Raw genomic sequence first — 19050 nt, forward strand, 5'->3', positions numbered from 1 at the left:
GCACCATTGATGCTCCTTTCATACCAACATTTGTGTATCTGTGTTGCAGCGGTGGGATGCCTTCTAACAGAATAACGCCCGAATTCTCCAAATGGGCCAGTGACGGTAAGTAGGGCCAAACAAAGTGTAATTTCCAAAATGTATCCATAGGATTTTAGTATTGCAGGTCTCGCACAATTTGCCAAGAACGTTGTATATTCATTGCACTATATCCTCATTTTGGCTCATTTTTTTTTAAATGTAGCAGTGAGGTGTGTGTGAATGCTTATTGCAGCTAGAAGAGTCCCCATCCAGTGTTAACCCCGCCACCCGTTTGTGTGTTTGCAGAGATGCCTTCGACGAGCAACGGAGAAAGCAGCAAGACAGACCCCGGCACTCCTTCATCCTCCACCTCTTCCTCCTGCGCACCACGCACCTGTAAAAACAGCGAGATTGAAAAGTAGGTCACATGTGTGGACAGACTCTCATGGCGATTTTATGACTTTGTGATGAGTTTTTGTATTTGTGGGAGAGTCGACTTGTAGATGGTCATAAATGATGCATTTTGTATGGATTCAGTTTTTTTCCGTACGTGAGACTGGGAGGGTCTCCAGGTATTGATTTTTACTGCAGTTGTGTTCTCTCCGTTCACAGAGCTCACTTCAAATCATTAATTGGGACATAGACACAAGCCGATACGAGGCACACACAGCAGTGTGAAAACACATGCAAATGTTTGTTCACACTGGAGAACACACACACGCACATCTTCAACCACACCGTTCATATACTGAGACATGATGACACGGTAAACAGCGTTTTTCTCATAGTAACACTTTAAGATTGGCAGACAGTGACACTGAACATCAAACGTGGCATAAATACAGGTGGCCCTCAGATTTCAGACCTTGTTTCTTGATATTATTTTGTTATTTTTTTGATTATATCTTGACTCCCAGTTGGATTTGGGGCGAAATGAGCACGAACTGTTAACAGCGCATTACGTGGTGGTGGCACGGAATGTGTGAAAATTCCATGTGGCCACCACGGAAAACAATGCCAAAGTAAAGTCAACAAGAAGATGACGTAGCATTAAGATCGACTACGGTAGCGAGTAGTATGAAAGCCTGAAAATCCGCCTGAGGAGGTTGGTTGAGTTGGTGGATGGGTCAAACACAGGACTTTCACCCAGGAGACCGGGGATCGTGTCCAGCGTGTCACCTTTCCTAAACTGAACTGTCGCTTTATGTTTTACTAAACTCAACCGTCCCGTTGTTGTCCTGTTATTGTTTTCCTAAACTCAACCGTCCGTTGTTGTTTTCCTAAACCCAACCGTCCCATTGTCCCGCCACAACCTTTTCCTTAACTTAAGGGGCCGCGTTCATTTCATGGAATTCTGTGAGATCAGGTAGTTTGTGGAGTAGACTCAGTTGGACATGGGGAAAACATGGCAATGGCAAAAACAATTAACCTCATGGCACATAGTGGTCAAAATTACACAAAATAATAGGAAAAAGATAATTTCTTATTAACTGTAAATATTGAATTTGGGGAGATCATTACTGATTGATCATTTACCATATGAACCATAGATCAACTTTCAAATAAAAAATGGAAGTGCTATTAACACAGCCAACTAGAAGTATAAAATTGTGATAGAGTAGAACATCCTCGTGGCATCACATACCAAACACTAGTAATTCAATAAGACTCTGTATGTTTACCAGTAAAGCAGGAAGTAGGGCTGTACCTGAATCGAAATTCCAAGTCAACTCTGAGGCGCACATTTTTTACCATGAAATAAAAAGTGTTTAACAAATGTGTAAATGTGCCAGAATTTAGCCTTTCATGCGGTTATCCAGTGTTGCTCTATGCACAATGACAGCAGAAAAAATGTGATTCAACTGGCAAAATGAGATTTGACTTGGAGGGCTTTGACTCACTGACGTTTAGAAGGCAGCCCTAGCAGAAATACTAAATAAGACATAATGACCTGGAAATATGACTGCAGCTGGAGGCTGGATAGGACAGTTCAAAAAAAGTGTCCTCGCTCAGCTGTGTTTCAAACATACATACCCTCACAAGCATACAGCTGCCCTATTCATTAGAACACCCGTGTGTGAAAGGCCAGCACTCTGTGATTCCCTTATTTCCATCTCCTCATCCATATTCTGCCACAAGTAAACACACACACACACACACACACACACACACACACACACACACACACTCACTCTGTCGCCTGCATGGGTAATAGAGGTCAGCTCATTGCGAGAGCGAAGTCCGTGGGCAAAGAGAGAGAGAGGGATTTGGTTGATTGGTTGCTTCTGCATGTCTGGCATATTCTCCTGTCCTTTTGCCCCATGTGATTACACACACACACACACACACACACACACACACACACACACACACACACACACACACACACACACACACACACACACACTCTGAGCTCGGGTCAGTCTGCTTGTTGCCTTCCATCCCAGACCCTATTTCTTAAAGTGATTTCCTTTGTCCACCTGAAGTGCCTTTTAAGAATACCTCCCTAAAAAGCATCACTCTCATCTCATTTTAGTAACCTTTCCCTCTTCAGTCAATTTCCTCAGGCAAAATGTTACGGTATAAATGATTGGAGTGTTCACTGCGTTGTTTTTCCTGTTATTGGAAACCTCAGTCAAGGCTGCATCGGCTAGCAGAGTAGGAAACTAATGACAGCATTGTGTAAACGGTATATTTACTAAAAGTATTATTGAAATCACCATTTGTGCTGTATGCATGTATTATATGTTCCCCGTCACCTCTGGGAAGGCTGCACGCGATAAATGCTTTTTTTTTAGATTATTTTTTGGGGCTTTTCCCTTCATCAGATAGTGACAGTGGATAGATATGAAAGGGGGAGAGAGACGGGGGATGACACGCAGCAAAGGGCAGCAGGTTGGATTCGAACCCGCGCCACTGCAAAGGACTCAGCCTACATGGGGCGCACGCTCCCACTGGGTGTGCAAAAGGCCGCCCCGATAAATGCTTCATTTAAATAAATCAATCGACACTCAGTGTGAGTGTTCCCCATATTACATATCAGCAGATGGGATAGCTGGTGAATAAGCAGAGCAGCTTGAAGTGTATTGATCAGAAATGGCACTGCAAGGCAAGGTGTGTGTGTGGGTGTGGGTGTGGGTGTGGGTGTGGGTGTGTGTGGGTGTGGGTGTGCGCACTAAGCGAGGGGATGCATTCGATAAGTTGTTGTCTGTGCTGTGATCGTCCTCGTTTTACTGTGTGTGTGTGTTTGTGTCTGAGAGACAGAGATGTACAGTACAGGCCAAAAGTTTGGACACACCTTCTCATTCAATGTGTTTCTTTATTTTCATGACTAATTACATTGTAGATTCTCAATGAAGGCATCAAAACTATGAATGAACACATATGGAATTATGTACTTAACAAAAAAGTGTGAAATAACTGAAAACATGTCTTATATTTTAGATTCTTCAAAGTAGCCACCCTTTGCTTTTTTTGATAACTCTGCAAACCCTTGGTGTTCTCTCAATGAGCTTCATGAGGTAGTCACTTGAAATGGTTTTCACTTCACAGGTGTGCCTTGTCAGGGTTAATTAGTGGAATTGTTTCCCTTATTAATAAAAAAGCAAAGGGTGGCTACTTTGAAGAATCTAAAATATGAATCTACAATGTAAATAGTCATGAAAATAAAAAGGAAATGCATTGAATGAGAAGGTGTGTCCAAACTTTTGGCCTGTACTGTAGGTGGTCAGACGGGGCTAATTTATTCACTCGTGCACACACATGCATAGTTGGTATGTTTCTGATGAGGAAAAGGCACCCTCCTCATGGTGCTCTGTTGGCATATCATGGACAGTTTTAGCCGTCATCAGTGAGTCCAAGTTCCTCTTCAGAGCTGTCACTTACTGCAATTAAAGTTTTTTTTTTATCTTCTTTTTTCCTGCCACCGACCATACGTTACATCAGACTAATGTCGGTAGGGGAATATCTTCTGGAAACAAACTTAATCTTTAAGATTTCATTTCGTGGGAATCATCTTTCTCGCCTGAAGCTCATTGCCAAGAACTACCTTAAATTCTAAGAATTTCCAAAGAAAATGTGATGTTATGACTTTGTTATGAACGAAATTGCATGTGTGCTTGTGGTTACATGATGTTCTGGCTGAGGTCTTAGTGGCCCCCTGCAGCACAACATGCCTTAATCTAAGTATCCATTTAAAGAGAGCCAACTAGATGCTGAATGATTGCAGTGGAACCAGCAGTCAGCTGGCTGGAACAATTCCCTGCCTCACTCTTCTCCGCTTGCTATAAATGCACGTATTTGTGGAGCTTCTGTGCCCCTCCGTCCCCAAATGAAAATGAGATTTGTCTCCTTTCGTTACATTGATACATTGTGTATGTGTGTATGTGTGTGTGCGTGTGTGTGTGTGCAAACAGAGCAGCGTTAGTGAAATCTCTCTGTCTCTGATCCCAGATGGGTAATGATCTGGTCGCCTCCCGGGGCGTCCTCGTTCCCTTGCTCAATCCCCCCGCAAGATAAATGAGGTCACACACACACACACACACACACACACACACACACACACACACACACACACACACACACACATATATATATATATATATATAGTATACATGTACAACGCCTGAGACGCTCTCTCCCCTCCAAGATAAATGGCCCTTCCAATGCCGCCAATGCGATTGCTGCCAAATTTGGTGCTCCAGCTGGAACAATGCGCAGAGATTTCCATGTGGTTTCTGCAAATAATTGAATCTGTCCTCAATTTGGAAGTGATGAAGCTAGATTTCTACCCTCCATCCCCCCCTCCACACAAACACACACTCACACACACTGCCCATTCACTGCCTTTTCCTGTGCCTTTTCCCCTCTGATTCTTCTCTTTCTTTCTCTCTCTTTTTCTTTTTCTCACTCTTTTCTCTTTCACATTTCTTTTCTTCCCGTCCTCTGTCTCAATTTTTCTCAGGCAGGTACAAAATGCCGCCGCTTCCCTTTTGCCATCTGACACCTTCACACACTCAGACACACACACAGAGATCGGGCTGAGGCAGGGGAAATCAATAGTGACTTAAATGTTTTATCATGGTGTGTCAGTGTAGTTAAGGCCTCGGTTAACAGGGTGCAGCATGCTCTAAAGGGATTTACCGCTGCTATTTTCACAGTACCTGCGTGTAAGAGATTTATTTCCCTACCCGGTGGATAAAAATGTTAGATGCTAGAATATTGTGTTTTTAGAATTAATTGTGACATAATTTTATAATTTTCTGTGGAGAGAGAGAGAGAGAGAGAGAGAGAGAGACCAAAATGTAGGTAGACAGTAGATTAAGACACGGGGCTGATTGAGATGGATGTTGGAGGTCTTCAGCTACACACAGACACACACACACTAATGAAATGAGAAATAGCCCCACACACGTTGGGGACAGAGCGCTAAATAGAGGGGAGGCACAGCCATCTATCTGTCTCTGTCAGACTTTCTTTCTTGCTTGTCGCCATAGGGCTGACTGGAGATGGGAATGCACTGCAATTTCACTTTCTTTCCCTCACATACATACATACATACAGACATGGACACACCATTCAAAAAGCCCTGTGGGCCAGGAACTAAGTTGGGAGTAGCTGCACGTTGGAAGTTGTATTTCAGTGTTGGTTCTTCGGGTTTGTTGCGATACCAGCCCTTCAGATCAAGGCCACATCTTCAGTTAAAACCTACAAACCCAGAGCCATAATTGGAGAGAGAGACGTACATATTCAGTCTGGTGTACTGACAGACAAATATACTCAACAGATAGTCCAGGATGTTATGTATTAGATGTAGATTGAACTGTAGGTTTGGGTTTAGAGTTTTTTTCCCCATCTCGTTCCAGATCAGTAAAATACACAGATTTGAGTTCTTGGTCCAGGATCTCCAGTATTTGGAGCAAGTATCTACATATACAGTATAATCAACATTTCATACTGTATATGCCGCTCATCTTACATTCAGGTTGTAGCTACAGAACAGTTGTGTCGTGTTTCTGCCTTCTCAGCTAATACAGGTCTAAATTGAATCTTTGAGTTTTAGTCGTTCCTAATTTGAGCTCCTTACAAATGTTGAGTTTTTAACCTCAAGCCGGTGACACTGTGTGATTCACAACTTTTGGTGTGTTAACCCATTTTAGTTTTGCAACAGCATAGCACACGTCACATTGTTGTATCACCACCAAAACCTGCATTCATACAACCGTGTAAAATAGGATGAAATGTGTGTGCCGTATATATGTTTTAAAGCGGTGTAAATGACTTAAGTCTCCCCCCCCCGGGCCCACACTCATGGAAACTTTCTGCTACGCTGAATAGAAGCCAACTCGCACAGACGATTCTTGTGTATTTCCTGACACTAAACTGAATACCTTACATTTTAGGTTGTAACCCAAATTGAACTGTTAGCTTGTTTCTGTAAGTCTACTTGACATGTTTGCTAAGCCAGACATATTTTTTTGTATTCTTGGCTCCAAGACGGAAAAGGTTGAAAACCCCTGAGCCAGCTTAAATCAGTGACACACAGCACAGCATAAAGGGCTTAAACTCAAGGATTTTTACTTGTGGTTCTTGCTGGTTGAGAGGCAGTTTATCTCTCTGTGTGTCACATTTAGCCCCAGAGAGTTGTCTTTCCTTTCCTTGGCCCTGTGAAATCATCCTGCTCTTTTTTTAACCTCCATTAAATCTTTGCACCTCCGCCGCCCCCTGCTGCTCCCCCCTCCACCTCCCTGTCCCCCTGTTTAGATGGCCACAGGCGCATAAAGATAGATTAACTTAAACAACTTTTCAAATGTGGTATCCTATGAATCAGCTGTGCTAAATGAATATTCATTGTAGAGCTAGAAAGGACAATAGAAAGGTGAGTGTTGTTGGTAGAAAAGGAGAATCCTTTTTTTTAAGAGTAAAACTTCTTTTCCGCCTCCGTTCTCTAACTCACTTCGGACAAAGGAAGGAGAGCCCCTTGGCAGGGTTGTGTGCTCGACTGAGCGACAAAGGGCTTTAATGGAGCTGTTAAAAGAGACAGACAGCCTTGTTTTAGGGACAACCCCCATCCAGTCCCGTCCAGCCCAGAGTCCACTGCCGCTTTATAAGCTAGCAGGCTAATCAAGGCTAAATGGCTTTTTACGAGCTCAGAACTAATAAGAGGAGAGGGTAAAGCAGTTTACAGGGCATGGAGTGTCGAGTCAGTCTAGGAGTCCCAACTAGGTCTTTATAGACACGGGATGGTGATGGGGTTACAGGGAGGAGCTAGAGCGCGTTGACTTTTCTCATGGAGGAAGCAAAACCTCGTGCTGCTTTTGTGGTGGCAGAACGGCTCGTTGTTGTTGAGTCTCGACCAGCCTCGGTAATGCTGCTTTGCAGCTGATCCTGACACATCAGAAGTGACGCGAATCTCTAAGAATCTTTGAAGTATCTCAGGGCGACCTCTAGCTCACGCCCCATGTAGGCTGAGTCCTTAAAGGTGCCGTAGGTAGGATTGTGAAGATCCAGGAGTTGGCAAAGAAATTTGAACGTCGACAACTTCTCAGTCCCTCCCCCCTTTCCGCTAAAGGCCAAAACGGTCTCCTAAGCCCCTCCCCCCACAAGGGAGAATGAATGCGTGTGCATGAGCAGTGATTGACACGCAGTTAGACATTTTTTTTAATGAACTGTTTCATGTAGTTCTACTCGAACATAGGGTCAGTTTCAGCAAATATGACAGAAAGTTAGTTTTATAAGTCTTACCTACTGCACCTTTAACAGCGGCCTGGGTTTGAATCCCGACCTGTGACCCTTTGCTCTGTGTCACAAAAATTACCTAAACGTTATATCGATTTTTAAAATAGTTCCTGATTATTTTTCTTTCGATTGACTAATAGAGTATTCGTTACAGCTCCAAACATAAACAATCTGAATTAAAGATATCAATAAGTCAATTGCGCAAAAAACTTGATCTTACACCTATACCTCAAAATTCCTGCCACTTGTAATGTTTGGCAACATATAGCTTAATGGAATGGGGTACATTTTAGGGCTAGGAGCTGCCAGCCAATCAAAATGAGGCCAAATTACAATCTGGGAATACTGTGTTGTAAAATTGTCGCAGGATTTAAGAGATGTAACTAATCTTTAAATAAGTCTCAATGTTCACTTGAGTTTAATGAGTTTGTTTGATGATAGGAATCAAGAAAATAAGATGTAAATCTACTCATATTGCGCACAGTACAATGGATTGACAGAAACCTGTCTAAGTAGGAAATTGAGTCCATCGTTGTTTTCCTTTGCCTGTAGCCTGCTGTTTGAGGATGCAGCAAATGAAGCCATATCCTAGGACACTCTCTCTCTCTCACACACACATACACACACACACAGCCACTTATCGTTCTATTTTGCTCTCACCCTCTCTTCCCTCTCTCCGCTTGTCCTTCCCCATCCAGATCAATACCATAGATCAGCTAGCTATCAGGCTGCAAAATGACCACATCACCATAAACACACACACTCTCATTTCAACACACACACACACGGCTATTGCATCTTGCCAGAGAACGAGTGGATGGCCATAATAAACACGGGCCGCCTTGTGCGGCCTCGTCTCGCTGCTCCAAATCATCATCAGCAGCGTTGTGGTCTGTGCGTCGGCCATATTGATTTAGTTATGGTTGCTTCATATGCTGTCGGACAGTGTTAAATGCACATTTTCTGTTATCATGCTACACATTAATCAGAGGCCGCTTAGAGGCAGGAAGAAAGGGAGGTCGGTGGATAGAATGAAGGAGGGATGGACTAAGGACACGAGGAGAAGAGGAAATAAATACAGAGGAAAGAAAATAAATTGAGAGGGATACATGGACATAGGGGTAGACGTAAAAACATAAGAGATTAGATGCAGTGGATGAACGATGAGGACAGGGCACTTTACTTAAAGTCCAAACAGGGAAATTGAAGGGTGGAATACAAGTAAAATTTAAAAGATAGTAAGATAGGGCCTTTTGAAGATAAAGCCGCATTAAAAAGTCAGAATGTCAAGTTTTGTTTTGTTTTTTTAATAAAAGCATGTCATGCTACATACAGATTGACACAGAGAACAGGTTTGCGCTGCAGAGAGGGCCATAATCAGTTGGCTACGAATAGAAATTGACACACTTGTGTAAAGATGGGAGTAAATGAAATTCCCATTGGCGGAACGAACACACACATTTAGATATAGTAGGGTCACAGAAGAGTGCAATAGACTGTCAAGACTGATGTTATGGTTAGAGACAGAAGATTCCTTTTAGCCAATTTCCTGTAGTTTTTTTCGAAAACCACCTGAAACACTACTATGGTTTTAACAGTGTTATGATTTTTCTTACTGTAGTTTGACTTAACATTGTCAATGGTTACACACTTTCTCATACCTAACTATAAGTGTCATAACGTTAGCAGTAAACATCTCTCCCTCTTGTCTTTGTCTCTGTTCCTCTCCCCCAGGGTAACGGAGGAGGAGTCCACGGCTACCACCATGGAGGCTCTGAAGGCTCGAATCAGAGAGCTGGAGAGGCAGATACTGAGAGGAGACCGATACAAGTGTCTCATCTGCATGGTGAGTAGAACATTCACATGAATGCTCTTTCGGTTTCACATCAACCCTTAAGGCCCTGACACACCAACCCGATTATCCACCGTCCGACAGTCTGGTGAGGTCGGTGACTCCAGTCTGTTCGCTGTGTTCTGTGCCGTCGTCAGTCGGAGTAGCCGTCGGCCTTCATTTGGGCCGATTTGACAGGTTGAATCGGAAGGTGGGCAGTCGGACTCAATGACCACTCTGATTGGTGGAGCGCTAACCCGGAAATGATGAGCGGGATGAGTTTGACTAGAGTCTCTCAATCTGACCTTTGTCGATCTGAAATGAAGACAGATTCAGCAACTGCATGGCCTATTTATCACTTAAAATGTTTTCAGAAACACGTTTCGGTGAATTTTCGTAAAATACGAGATCGTATTCCTAGCGAGCCGCCATGATGGTCTGGCTTTGAAATTCCTGAGAAGCCAGACCCATGTGACTCGTTCGTCCAATCAGCTGCCGGTTTTCATTTTTTGGGCGACAATACAGATTAGCGCCGCCTGCTGTTACGGAGACGTATTACGTCTCGCGCACGCGCAGAACGTACGCTCAAGTCGACGTCGCTTCGGTGTGTTCCGAGGCACTTTTTTGACCAACTCGGGGAGGCAGTCAGTCTGACTGCCTTTTCTGCCGAAGGTCGGCCGTCCGGTTGGTGTGTCGGAGCCTTTAAAGGCAGTATTGTGCCTTTTGTCAGGAGGCACTAAATCTAGCATTTGTAAAACTTCATGTAGTAGCATATAGAAGTGTGGATTAGAGGATTGCTAGTTGGTGCTAGGGTTAGTAGTAGCTAATTTCCCACAATCCCTGAGGAAACCCACCAAGGAGGATGCTGCTTTTTGTTTGAGCTCAATGAACCGCACCCTCCTCCATTCTAGCAAATTTCCAACCAGTTGCACACTAATTCTCTGTCCCAATCCAGTGGCTGGATCCTCCGAAATCTGCATTATTAGGCCAAATATGTGATAATGGGCTGTTCCGTGTCAAAGGCTTCTCAAATACTGCCTTTTTTTGCACAACTGCTGCAGTCGCTGCATATTTGGATCCAAATATTAATGTGACCAGATCAAAGATCTTGATTTTTATTTATTTTTTCTCGCTTTGGGCAGCAGGCACCCATGTTACATAATGTGAAGTGTATTGTGTTGTATGCTGGATACTCCTTGAAGTGTGCATGTATGCATCTCATTTCCCTCAGTTTGTGGGTGTCTAAGTAGCTTTAGAAGTGTACGAGTGGTGGTGTTGCTCGTGTTGTGTTGGTTTATGCTCTTGCATGGCTTTGCAAGCTTTGAAACTGAATGTGTGCTGGGATGAAAGACTCCAGTGGGGAATGCAGAACGGCCTCGAAAACTGACAGGATTCTGCCATATAATAATATATATATAAGATGTATTAAGGACCAGGCAGCACATGTAAGAGTTTGTCTAGTTGACACACCAGTATGAGTAGTGACAACAGTGTTGAGTTGTAAAGCGTGAAGATGGGTCTGTGCTGTACAGCATGTGTAGGTGATTGATTGGACTCCCAGATCAATAGTCTAAGCCTCATGTTCATCCATGACAATATCAGGCAGGATGAGGGACGTTGTCAATATTCATGTCCATCATGTGCTTGAGATACGACTGCACCCGCATCCTCCTCGCTTGTGTTCCCCACTTTGTGTAAAGGACCCATCCTGTCATCCTTCAAGCTTGTGGACAGTGCAGCGTCGGCATCGTGTGTGTGTGTGTGTGTGTGTGTGTGTGTGTGTGTGTGTGTGTGTGTGTGTGTGTGTGTGTGTGTGTGTGTGTGTGTGTGTGTGTGTGTGTGTGTGTGTGTGTGTGTGTGTGTGTGTGTGTGTGTGTGTGTGTGTGTGTGTGCGTGCGTGCGTGCGTGCGCGCGCAGATGGTAATTACTGACGCCTGCGCTTCCTAAAGGTCGCTGGGTGCCCGAGGTGACACGGAGGGCAAGGCACAGCGATCGATCACTCACTGCCCCATGGACACACGGCTCCTCTCCGCTCATCTGTCACTGTCCCTCATCTCTCTCACTCACACACACACACACACACACACACATTCAGGCATACAGAGAAACACAAATATGTGTACAACGCTTACACACACACTCACACACGTCTTACCGGTCTCTGTCTGTCTTTCACTCGTCGCGCCTTCCCTGTCACTGTGTCTGATGTAAAAGTCATCAGAATGCTTTAACTTGTTGGCAATCAGGAAGCATTTCAGAGAAGCTGGAGATTTCCACTGCAACCTCCTGTTGTGCATGGATCATAACCTTCCAATGCTCAGGTAGTTGTATGTAAGTAGAAAACAAGTGCTCTCCTGTTGCAGCCAAGTTGCCTGAGCTTTATCCTCTGCTGGTCCTGACACGAGCTCAGTGAGGTGGTTTGGTCTCATCAGTGGATTTCTACCCCCATCTACTGGTCATCTTAGGAAGGGAAATACAGCCATGTCTTGTTAAGTTCATTTATTCATATGAAAGCAATTTAAAAAAAAAAAAAATTATATATAGTTATATTTTTAGTTAATGGTTATTGACCAGACAAAGTGAATAAAAAGGAACATGCCCTAGACTTGGAAGTTTGTTCTTCTCTATATTGATACTAAACAGTTTATCGCAGTTATAGTAAGATGATAAACTTTCACATGTAAGCATCATCACAGTGAGCCCCTTAAACAGGCATTCTTCTGTAAGCAGTTTCAGTGGATAGTCATGAGTTTTTATTTCAATATTTAAATTCAAACAAATCCTTACATTTTGCACTAACCAATGAGATGCCTGAATTGTAGCTTTCCGTCTTCTATCGACCTTCAGCAACTTAGCCAAGTCATTGGCATTCTCATTATTTGACAAAAGTGGGAACACAGTAGGAGAGTTCCTCAAGCATTTTCTTATAGCAGTTTGTCAATCAGCTGTCCAAGCTGTACACACTCTTGTGTGTGTGTGTGTGTGTGTGTGTGTGTGTGTGTGTGTGTGTGTGTGTGTGTGTGTGTGCGTGCGCGCGCGTGCGTGCGCGCGCGCGCGCGTGTGTGCGTCTGTCCACACGGGTGTTCGTTGCACTGTGGTGTTTGTGAGGGCGCGATCAGTACAAGCCCGCCTCTATGATTAGCTGCCACCTTTCGCCCCCTCTCCTCTCCCACCCCCACCCCTCCCTTCCGCAGAGGAAGCCTGCTATCCCGTCAGGCACGGAGATCAAGAGCCTAGGGGTGTGGCCAGGGCCCCGGCCACTGGCCAATGAGGTCGGAGAGAGGAAGCCTAAGTCCCTCCCCCTCGGCCTGTACTGCCTGTACAGGGGCCTTGTGATTGGTGGCTACGGCAGCGGCATAAAGAGGCTCCTCCCACAGCCCTTACGGAGGGTAAGGCACTCCCTCCCTCCTCCACCTCCCCCCCCTCCTCCCCCTCCTCCATCATCTCTCCGTTCTTTTCTAGAGGAAAAGAAAAGGGCGCCCATCAGATTGGGTTCATTCATGGCTTTCTCCCTCCTCTTCTCCTCCCTCTGCCTGCTTCCCTCCGTCTCTGCTCGTTGCTTGCCCGATATCGTGTCTGTGCGTGTGTGTGTGTGTGTGACCTGCAGGTTGCCGGTTCAGTTGCCCCCCATGCTGCCTTGCTCAGTGGTTCTGTGGCTGCTGGCTGTGTCGTTCCATGGTTAGTGGTTTGGTGCCGTCGGTCAGGGAATGTCCAGTGTTGTTGTTACCTGGTGTGTGCGTGTCCTTTGAATTTGGTGTAATTATACTCTCACTATCTGTCCCTAGGACTCCTACACGATGCCGCTCACCTCCATCCAGTGCTGGCACGTCCATTGTGAAGAATGCTGGCTCAGGACTCTGGTACGTACAAACCCTGCACAGTTGTCTGCGCGCACACACACACGCACACACCTCTCTGTGCTGCACACACACACACCTCTGTGCTGCACGACAGCTCCTCATGACATGTAGTTATTGCAGCCTCCTTTCATAGTCAGTGATCTCCTCTCTGTAGCTGTGCCCCATGGGGAGAAACTTAAATGGAATATTTTTCAAATGACCTGTTCTCTCACTATACACACACACACACACACACACACACACACACACACAATGCAAACACTTGCAGTTCTCAGTAAGGGAAAAGCTTAGATGGAATGGCCCCCAAAAGGCTTGTTAAAATGTTGGAATAAAATTGTCAACTCCAACCTCCAATGAGTTCTACATAGTGCCTTGGGTCTTCACACACACGTGTGCACACAGACACACAGGCAGTGGTTTTGTTGGTTATTAGTTAGTCTAATATATTCAGTAATGTGTAATTAGCTGGTGCTAATGTGGTAAATGGAGTGCAGTGTTTCAGCTGCTAGAAGGAAAAACAGTCAAATCTTTGATTTCTTTGCTGTTATCTCCTCTTTTCTCCACGTCTTTCATTGTAGTCTTTTTTTCTCTCTCACCTCACTGTCTTCTGTATATCCTTGTCTATTACCTTTTCTCTCCCAATCCTCTTCCTTCTCACATCTATTAAACACCATCAGTTGCCAGCTGTAACACACGTCAACAATTACTAACATGCAGTTCCCCACTTTTAGTCCCCGTTAATATTATACTTGCAATTTTAAATACACTCTTAGCATAAGTACAGGAATAAACACACAGAGAGAGAGGCAGAAAATAACAATTGTGTGCAACTGCTGCAACACAACTGACAACCGCAAAAGAAACAATTCCAGTATTTTTGTATACTAACCGCATGAGATCTGCATCCTGTGGATCTAGAAATGGCGATGCAGGTCTTTCAAGCCACTGTGGCCCAAATAAATTCTTGACTACCATTGGAGGGATTGCCGTGAGTTTTTGAACATGACATTCATGGCCCTAAGATTATATTTATACACATTTATTTCATCCTTCAAACAAACAACCGAATGCTAACACACAATTTCAAGTCCTTAATGAAAAGGAGTAGAAAGAAGATTAATCTTGTATAATCTGCCCCTATTTCACAAAACATACACTAACCAAGCAAATAAATAAATAAAAGGATAAATGACTTGAATGTAAACATAACTAATGTTGGTTTACTAGGAAAACTCCACATGGTACCATTAAGCTCCAAGCACATCTAAGTACTTTCTAGCTTAGACTGATGGAAGGCTGACAGTGTAGAGCTGAGACTGACAGAGGTTACAACTTGCCCCACTAGTGGTAAGGAATCAAGGATCCTCCATTTTTTACTGTTATGCCGGCCACTTGTGTGGCTATAGATTTTTAGTCTTGTCTCAGGGCCAGTGTAGTACCAAAATTGCCCAGTGTTTGGATTGATATTTGCATTTATTTACAAGTTTATTTGACAGGGACCACGTGTAATAAATATAAATTCCAATACTTGAAATCTGGTGCATTATATAAAGATGTGGCTAAAAGCTCATTTTCATCTCCAGTCCCCAGGCAAGTGAACTATATTTGATAGTACAATGCTTAAAATCACATTTGATTTTAGCATTTTGGCCAAATTGGCATTTGATCAACATTCTTTCCAGCAAGTTGCAGGTGTCATTTGAAAGCCACGTACCTGATGGCTGATTTTTCTTTTTGTAAAATAAGACGGAACATGGCCCTGAGGATTGCTGCTTATATTCAGGTTTAATTGGGCCTTAAGATGTGCTAACGATTGTCTGGAACATACATCCAATATAAGATCAATACTGATTCCTGAAGAACTTGATGAACAATTTGAACAAAACCACCTGTGCATGTTTTATAAATTGTTTGTGGAGTTTTCAAATTTTCTGTCATTAGATGTTTTAAGGGAGACCATAAGAAATCATTCTTGAATGAGGCCCATTGTTTCCATCTGCCGTGTGTGTGTGTGTGTGTGTGTGTGTGTGTGTGTGTGTGTGTGTGTGTGTGTGTGTGTGTGTGCGTGCGCGCGTGCGGCCATCACAGGTCTAATGTACGGGGGCATTAAACTCATAGCCTGGAGACAGCTATATAAACGGGGAGGGCCAAGCTGATCAAAGTAAATGCCTGGGAATCTAGTTAACGTCAGCCCAGCCCCTTACCACTTTAATGAGCAAGGCAGCTGGAGCGCAGCGTGACGGGCACACACACACTTAGCACCCGCACTAAACAACAGTACACAGCTTTGACAGGCATGCAGAAAAAACAAGAGGACTCGATCAACACCAGTATCAAAAAATCTGAAACCCAGTGCTAGTGCTACTGTACAAACCTGTGTGCGTCCCTTTTAAACCATCCTAGACTTTTCTACACATTCTCCATATTGCCTCTCTTCTTCTCTCTTTCTTCACCTCCACACTTGTTCTTTCTTCTCTCTTGTGACATGAAGAGACTGTTTTTAGTACTCTGGAGCCACAAATCCTCTTAGCAGGAATGTGTGAGATCTGTCAGACTCTTGCACCACCTCCGTCCTCTCGAGTGTGTATGTGTTCGTCCTTCAGACTACCTAAGTCTGTGCACCCACTCCAAAGACTTTATTCAGTGGCTTACAGGAAAAGAAGCCTATCAATCTTTGGGGTCAGGTGAACCTGTACATTTGTAACTGACCAGAAAGGATTCGGAAGGTTTAGGTGCTCGAGTTATGAGCTCTCTGCATTCTGTTGTACCTGTGTTAGATGTCTCACACACAGTATTTCTCGGGGGGGGGGGGGACTAAACTCACACACTCTTATGTTTTACACACCTTCTTACACACAGTATTATACAGTGGACTGATGAAAGTGTCCACATACCAAAGAGATACCTTTGGCATGTGTGATGGTCAGTTTTGTAGCCCAGGACTGTAAGGATTCATAACTAGGGTTGGCTATCGGTTGGATTTACCGGTGCTGAAAAAAACATTTAAAAACAGTGCTGATGCATAAATGGTGCCTGAACCGATACTTTAAAAAAAGAAAAGACAAAGGAGCACATAACGATAGTCGGCGACATTAAAGAATGGCTTGTTCATAATATAATATATAATAAGGCCATATGGTCAAATTTAAATGATTTATTAAAAATGTAATAACAATAAACTTATAACAACTTATTTCACCAGTAACGACAAAAACAATCACTAGATGGGAAATGGGTATTTTACAATAACTTTGAATGCACAACGAGGCTTACCAGTTTAAAGTAAACGCACCATTGTCCTGTCTGTGTTGTGGTCAGGCAGTGGCCATGTAGTGAAGCTAGTTTGGGTCTTAAGGTGCAGACTGTTGTACGTCCCGCTGTTGGAATCCTCTACAGTGAAATACAGTCACACTTTACACAGTTTAACTGTGTTTAATCCAGCTGCTAGTTTACGGTAGGCTAACGTTACCTGCTGCCAGCTTCTGTTAACTAGCGTCACATGCTGCGATGCTTCTGTTGCCTCGTCCGTTTCGGAGCATCAGAGGGCAGCGTAGGCATTTAAGTGGCACCGAAACGAGGCACCGAAATCTGCGTTGCTGTTAGGTCCGGTAGATACCGGTTGTTAGCACCGGGTCTCGGTACCCAACCCTATTCATAACATAAAAAGAAGCAATTGCTGCAGCTTCCTCTCCTAGTTAATACCAGATGTACCGCTCTACTTCATTTATTTACATAATCTGTTGTGACAGTTATATTTATTTATACATCTGTAACCAATGCAGAAGCAGCACAGTAAAAACTGCAGGAATGTGCCTGCAGCCAGCAGTTAACCACCCAGCACAAGAAAAGGAACAAGCTGACTGGTAGAAAGAGGCAGCGGGGAGGAGGCGGAGAGGTGGAGGACAGTGGTGGAGACCACCCAGTCAGAATGTGTTGCATATTATCACCTGCTGCTTTACTGCAGATGGCACACTATCAAAGCAAAGTGTGCCCTCAAAGAGGGCTGACGGGAGGACTGTGAGATGTTGCTCTGCTGCTAACAGGCGGGCTTACATTCACATTGAGGAAGTAGTAGTAGTAATATATATATGACACATTTTGGCTGGTTTGTCAAGCACTGGTAAACTGTCAAAAGACACAGTTTTATAAACATGCTGCCCTTATACAGATCAGTTGTATTGCATAAAATAGTGAAGGATCTTGGTTCAACGTGTCTTCTACAACAGCACTAATGATTATTTTTCTCAGTGCTAAATTTTCCACTTGTTTGTAGTCTATAAAATGTGAAAGAACAGAGAGAAATACCCATCACAGTCTGAGAACTCATGGTAACATCTTCAAATTGCTTGTTTTGTCCGACCAAAACGAATGCTGCTTTCGGCTCTTATGTGGAAGAGTTGGTTCCAAAGATGCATGGTGCATATAAAACTGAGACCCTCTCCTACCAGTGGTTAAAAACTCCACAGGGTACCTTTAACCTTCAGTCTCGTATGCCATCATCAGCTCAGATGACAGGGACTGATCCCCACATTTGAGAAGCTGGAAAGTTTGATAAATGAAGAGAGTGGTTGCAGCACTATAATCCTGATTGAGTGCATTCGTGAGTGACCCAGATGTCACCTTGTACTGAGCTGAACCCATTGTCTAAGCAACGAAGCTAACTATTGTCTCTCCATCTACCACAGGGGAACAAGAAGCTGTGCCCGCAGTGCAACACCATCACCTCACCCGGAGATCTGAGGCGCGTCTACTTGTAAAGAGCACACCCATCCTCCCGCGCGTTCGTCCTTCCGATCCATTCCTCCTCTCATCTTGGATTTCATCGCCCTCCCCGTCGATCCTCATTTGTTTTTCCCTCTCTCGTGGCCTGAGTCGCCAGCTCCAAACCCTCCAAGAGCGTACAGAGACAAGACGGCTGTCTTTGAGACTCCACTGGCTCTTTCAGGAGGTTAAAACTGGATGAAATGGAATGACTGAGCAGAACTCACTGACTCCATGGCTGACTGCGTGGCTACCCACACACACACACACACACACACACACACACACACACACACACACACACACACACACACACACACACACACACAAAAAATGTAATTGAAAAGACCTGCAATTCCACTGCTCAACGGGCTTGTTTCCTGTCACGACTCTCTGTACATGTAACATGTGGTATCATCCACTGAAGGACTTTTAATCAGTGGAGAACCCCCAACGCCCAGCTAAACCCCGCCGAGACCTGGTAGCTTCATGCTGCTGGAGCTGGACCTGAAAGGAATTTCATTATACAGAATATAAAAGACTTCTTTTTTTTTTCTTTTTTTTCTCCAGCTCTTCTTTGACATTTCAATGGTGCTGGACAACAGGCTCTAACCTGAAGACTGGACAGAAAGCTTCTTTTTCTTTGTTGTTACCTATCCCAGAGAGAAAAATCATATCGTCATGCCCCTGTTGCTTAAGAGAATTAAAAAAAGGGCCTGTCCACTAAAACTGAGCTTTCAACCAAACTGAGAATAACCTCACAACCTTGAAAAGGAGTTTGACACTCCTCCTCCACCTCTTCTTCTTCTCCTCACGAGCCCTTCTATCTCTGTCCCCTCT

The 19050-nt window shown here is 44.0% G+C and overlaps 1 protein-coding gene across 11 annotated transcripts in view; it reads left to right on the forward strand.

The window, feature by feature from the left end:
* rnf220a (ring finger protein 220a) overlaps positions 1–18544 on the forward strand; it is a 152378-nt gene extending 133834 nt beyond the window's left edge. For 5 of the 11 annotated variants that reach the window (XM_039815308.1, XM_039815310.1, XM_039815306.1 and 2 more), the window contains 7 exons: positions 50–105; positions 328–439; positions 9493–9604; positions 12784–12978; positions 13197–13267; positions 13375–13449; positions 18135–18544. In XM_039815308.1, the coding sequence (XP_039671242.1) occupies positions 50–105; positions 328–439; positions 9493–9604; positions 12784–12978; positions 13197–13267; positions 13375–13449; positions 18135–18189 (676 nt within the window). In that variant the 3' untranslated portion in view covers positions 18190–18544. The remainder of the gene's footprint in view (positions 1–49; positions 106–327; positions 440–9492; positions 9605–12783; positions 12979–13196; positions 13268–13374; positions 13450–18134) is intronic. The other 6 variants (XM_039815312.1, XM_039815313.1, XM_039815316.1 and 3 more) reach the window with 2 other exon arrangements.
* Positions 18545–19050: the final 506 nt, after the last annotated feature.

This window comes from Perca fluviatilis, chromosome 11 (genome assembly GCF_010015445.1).
Source record: "Perca fluviatilis chromosome 11, GENO_Pfluv_1.0, whole genome shotgun sequence".
In the NCBI taxonomy this organism is placed as follows: domain Eukaryota; kingdom Metazoa; phylum Chordata; class Actinopteri; order Perciformes; family Percidae; genus Perca; species Perca fluviatilis.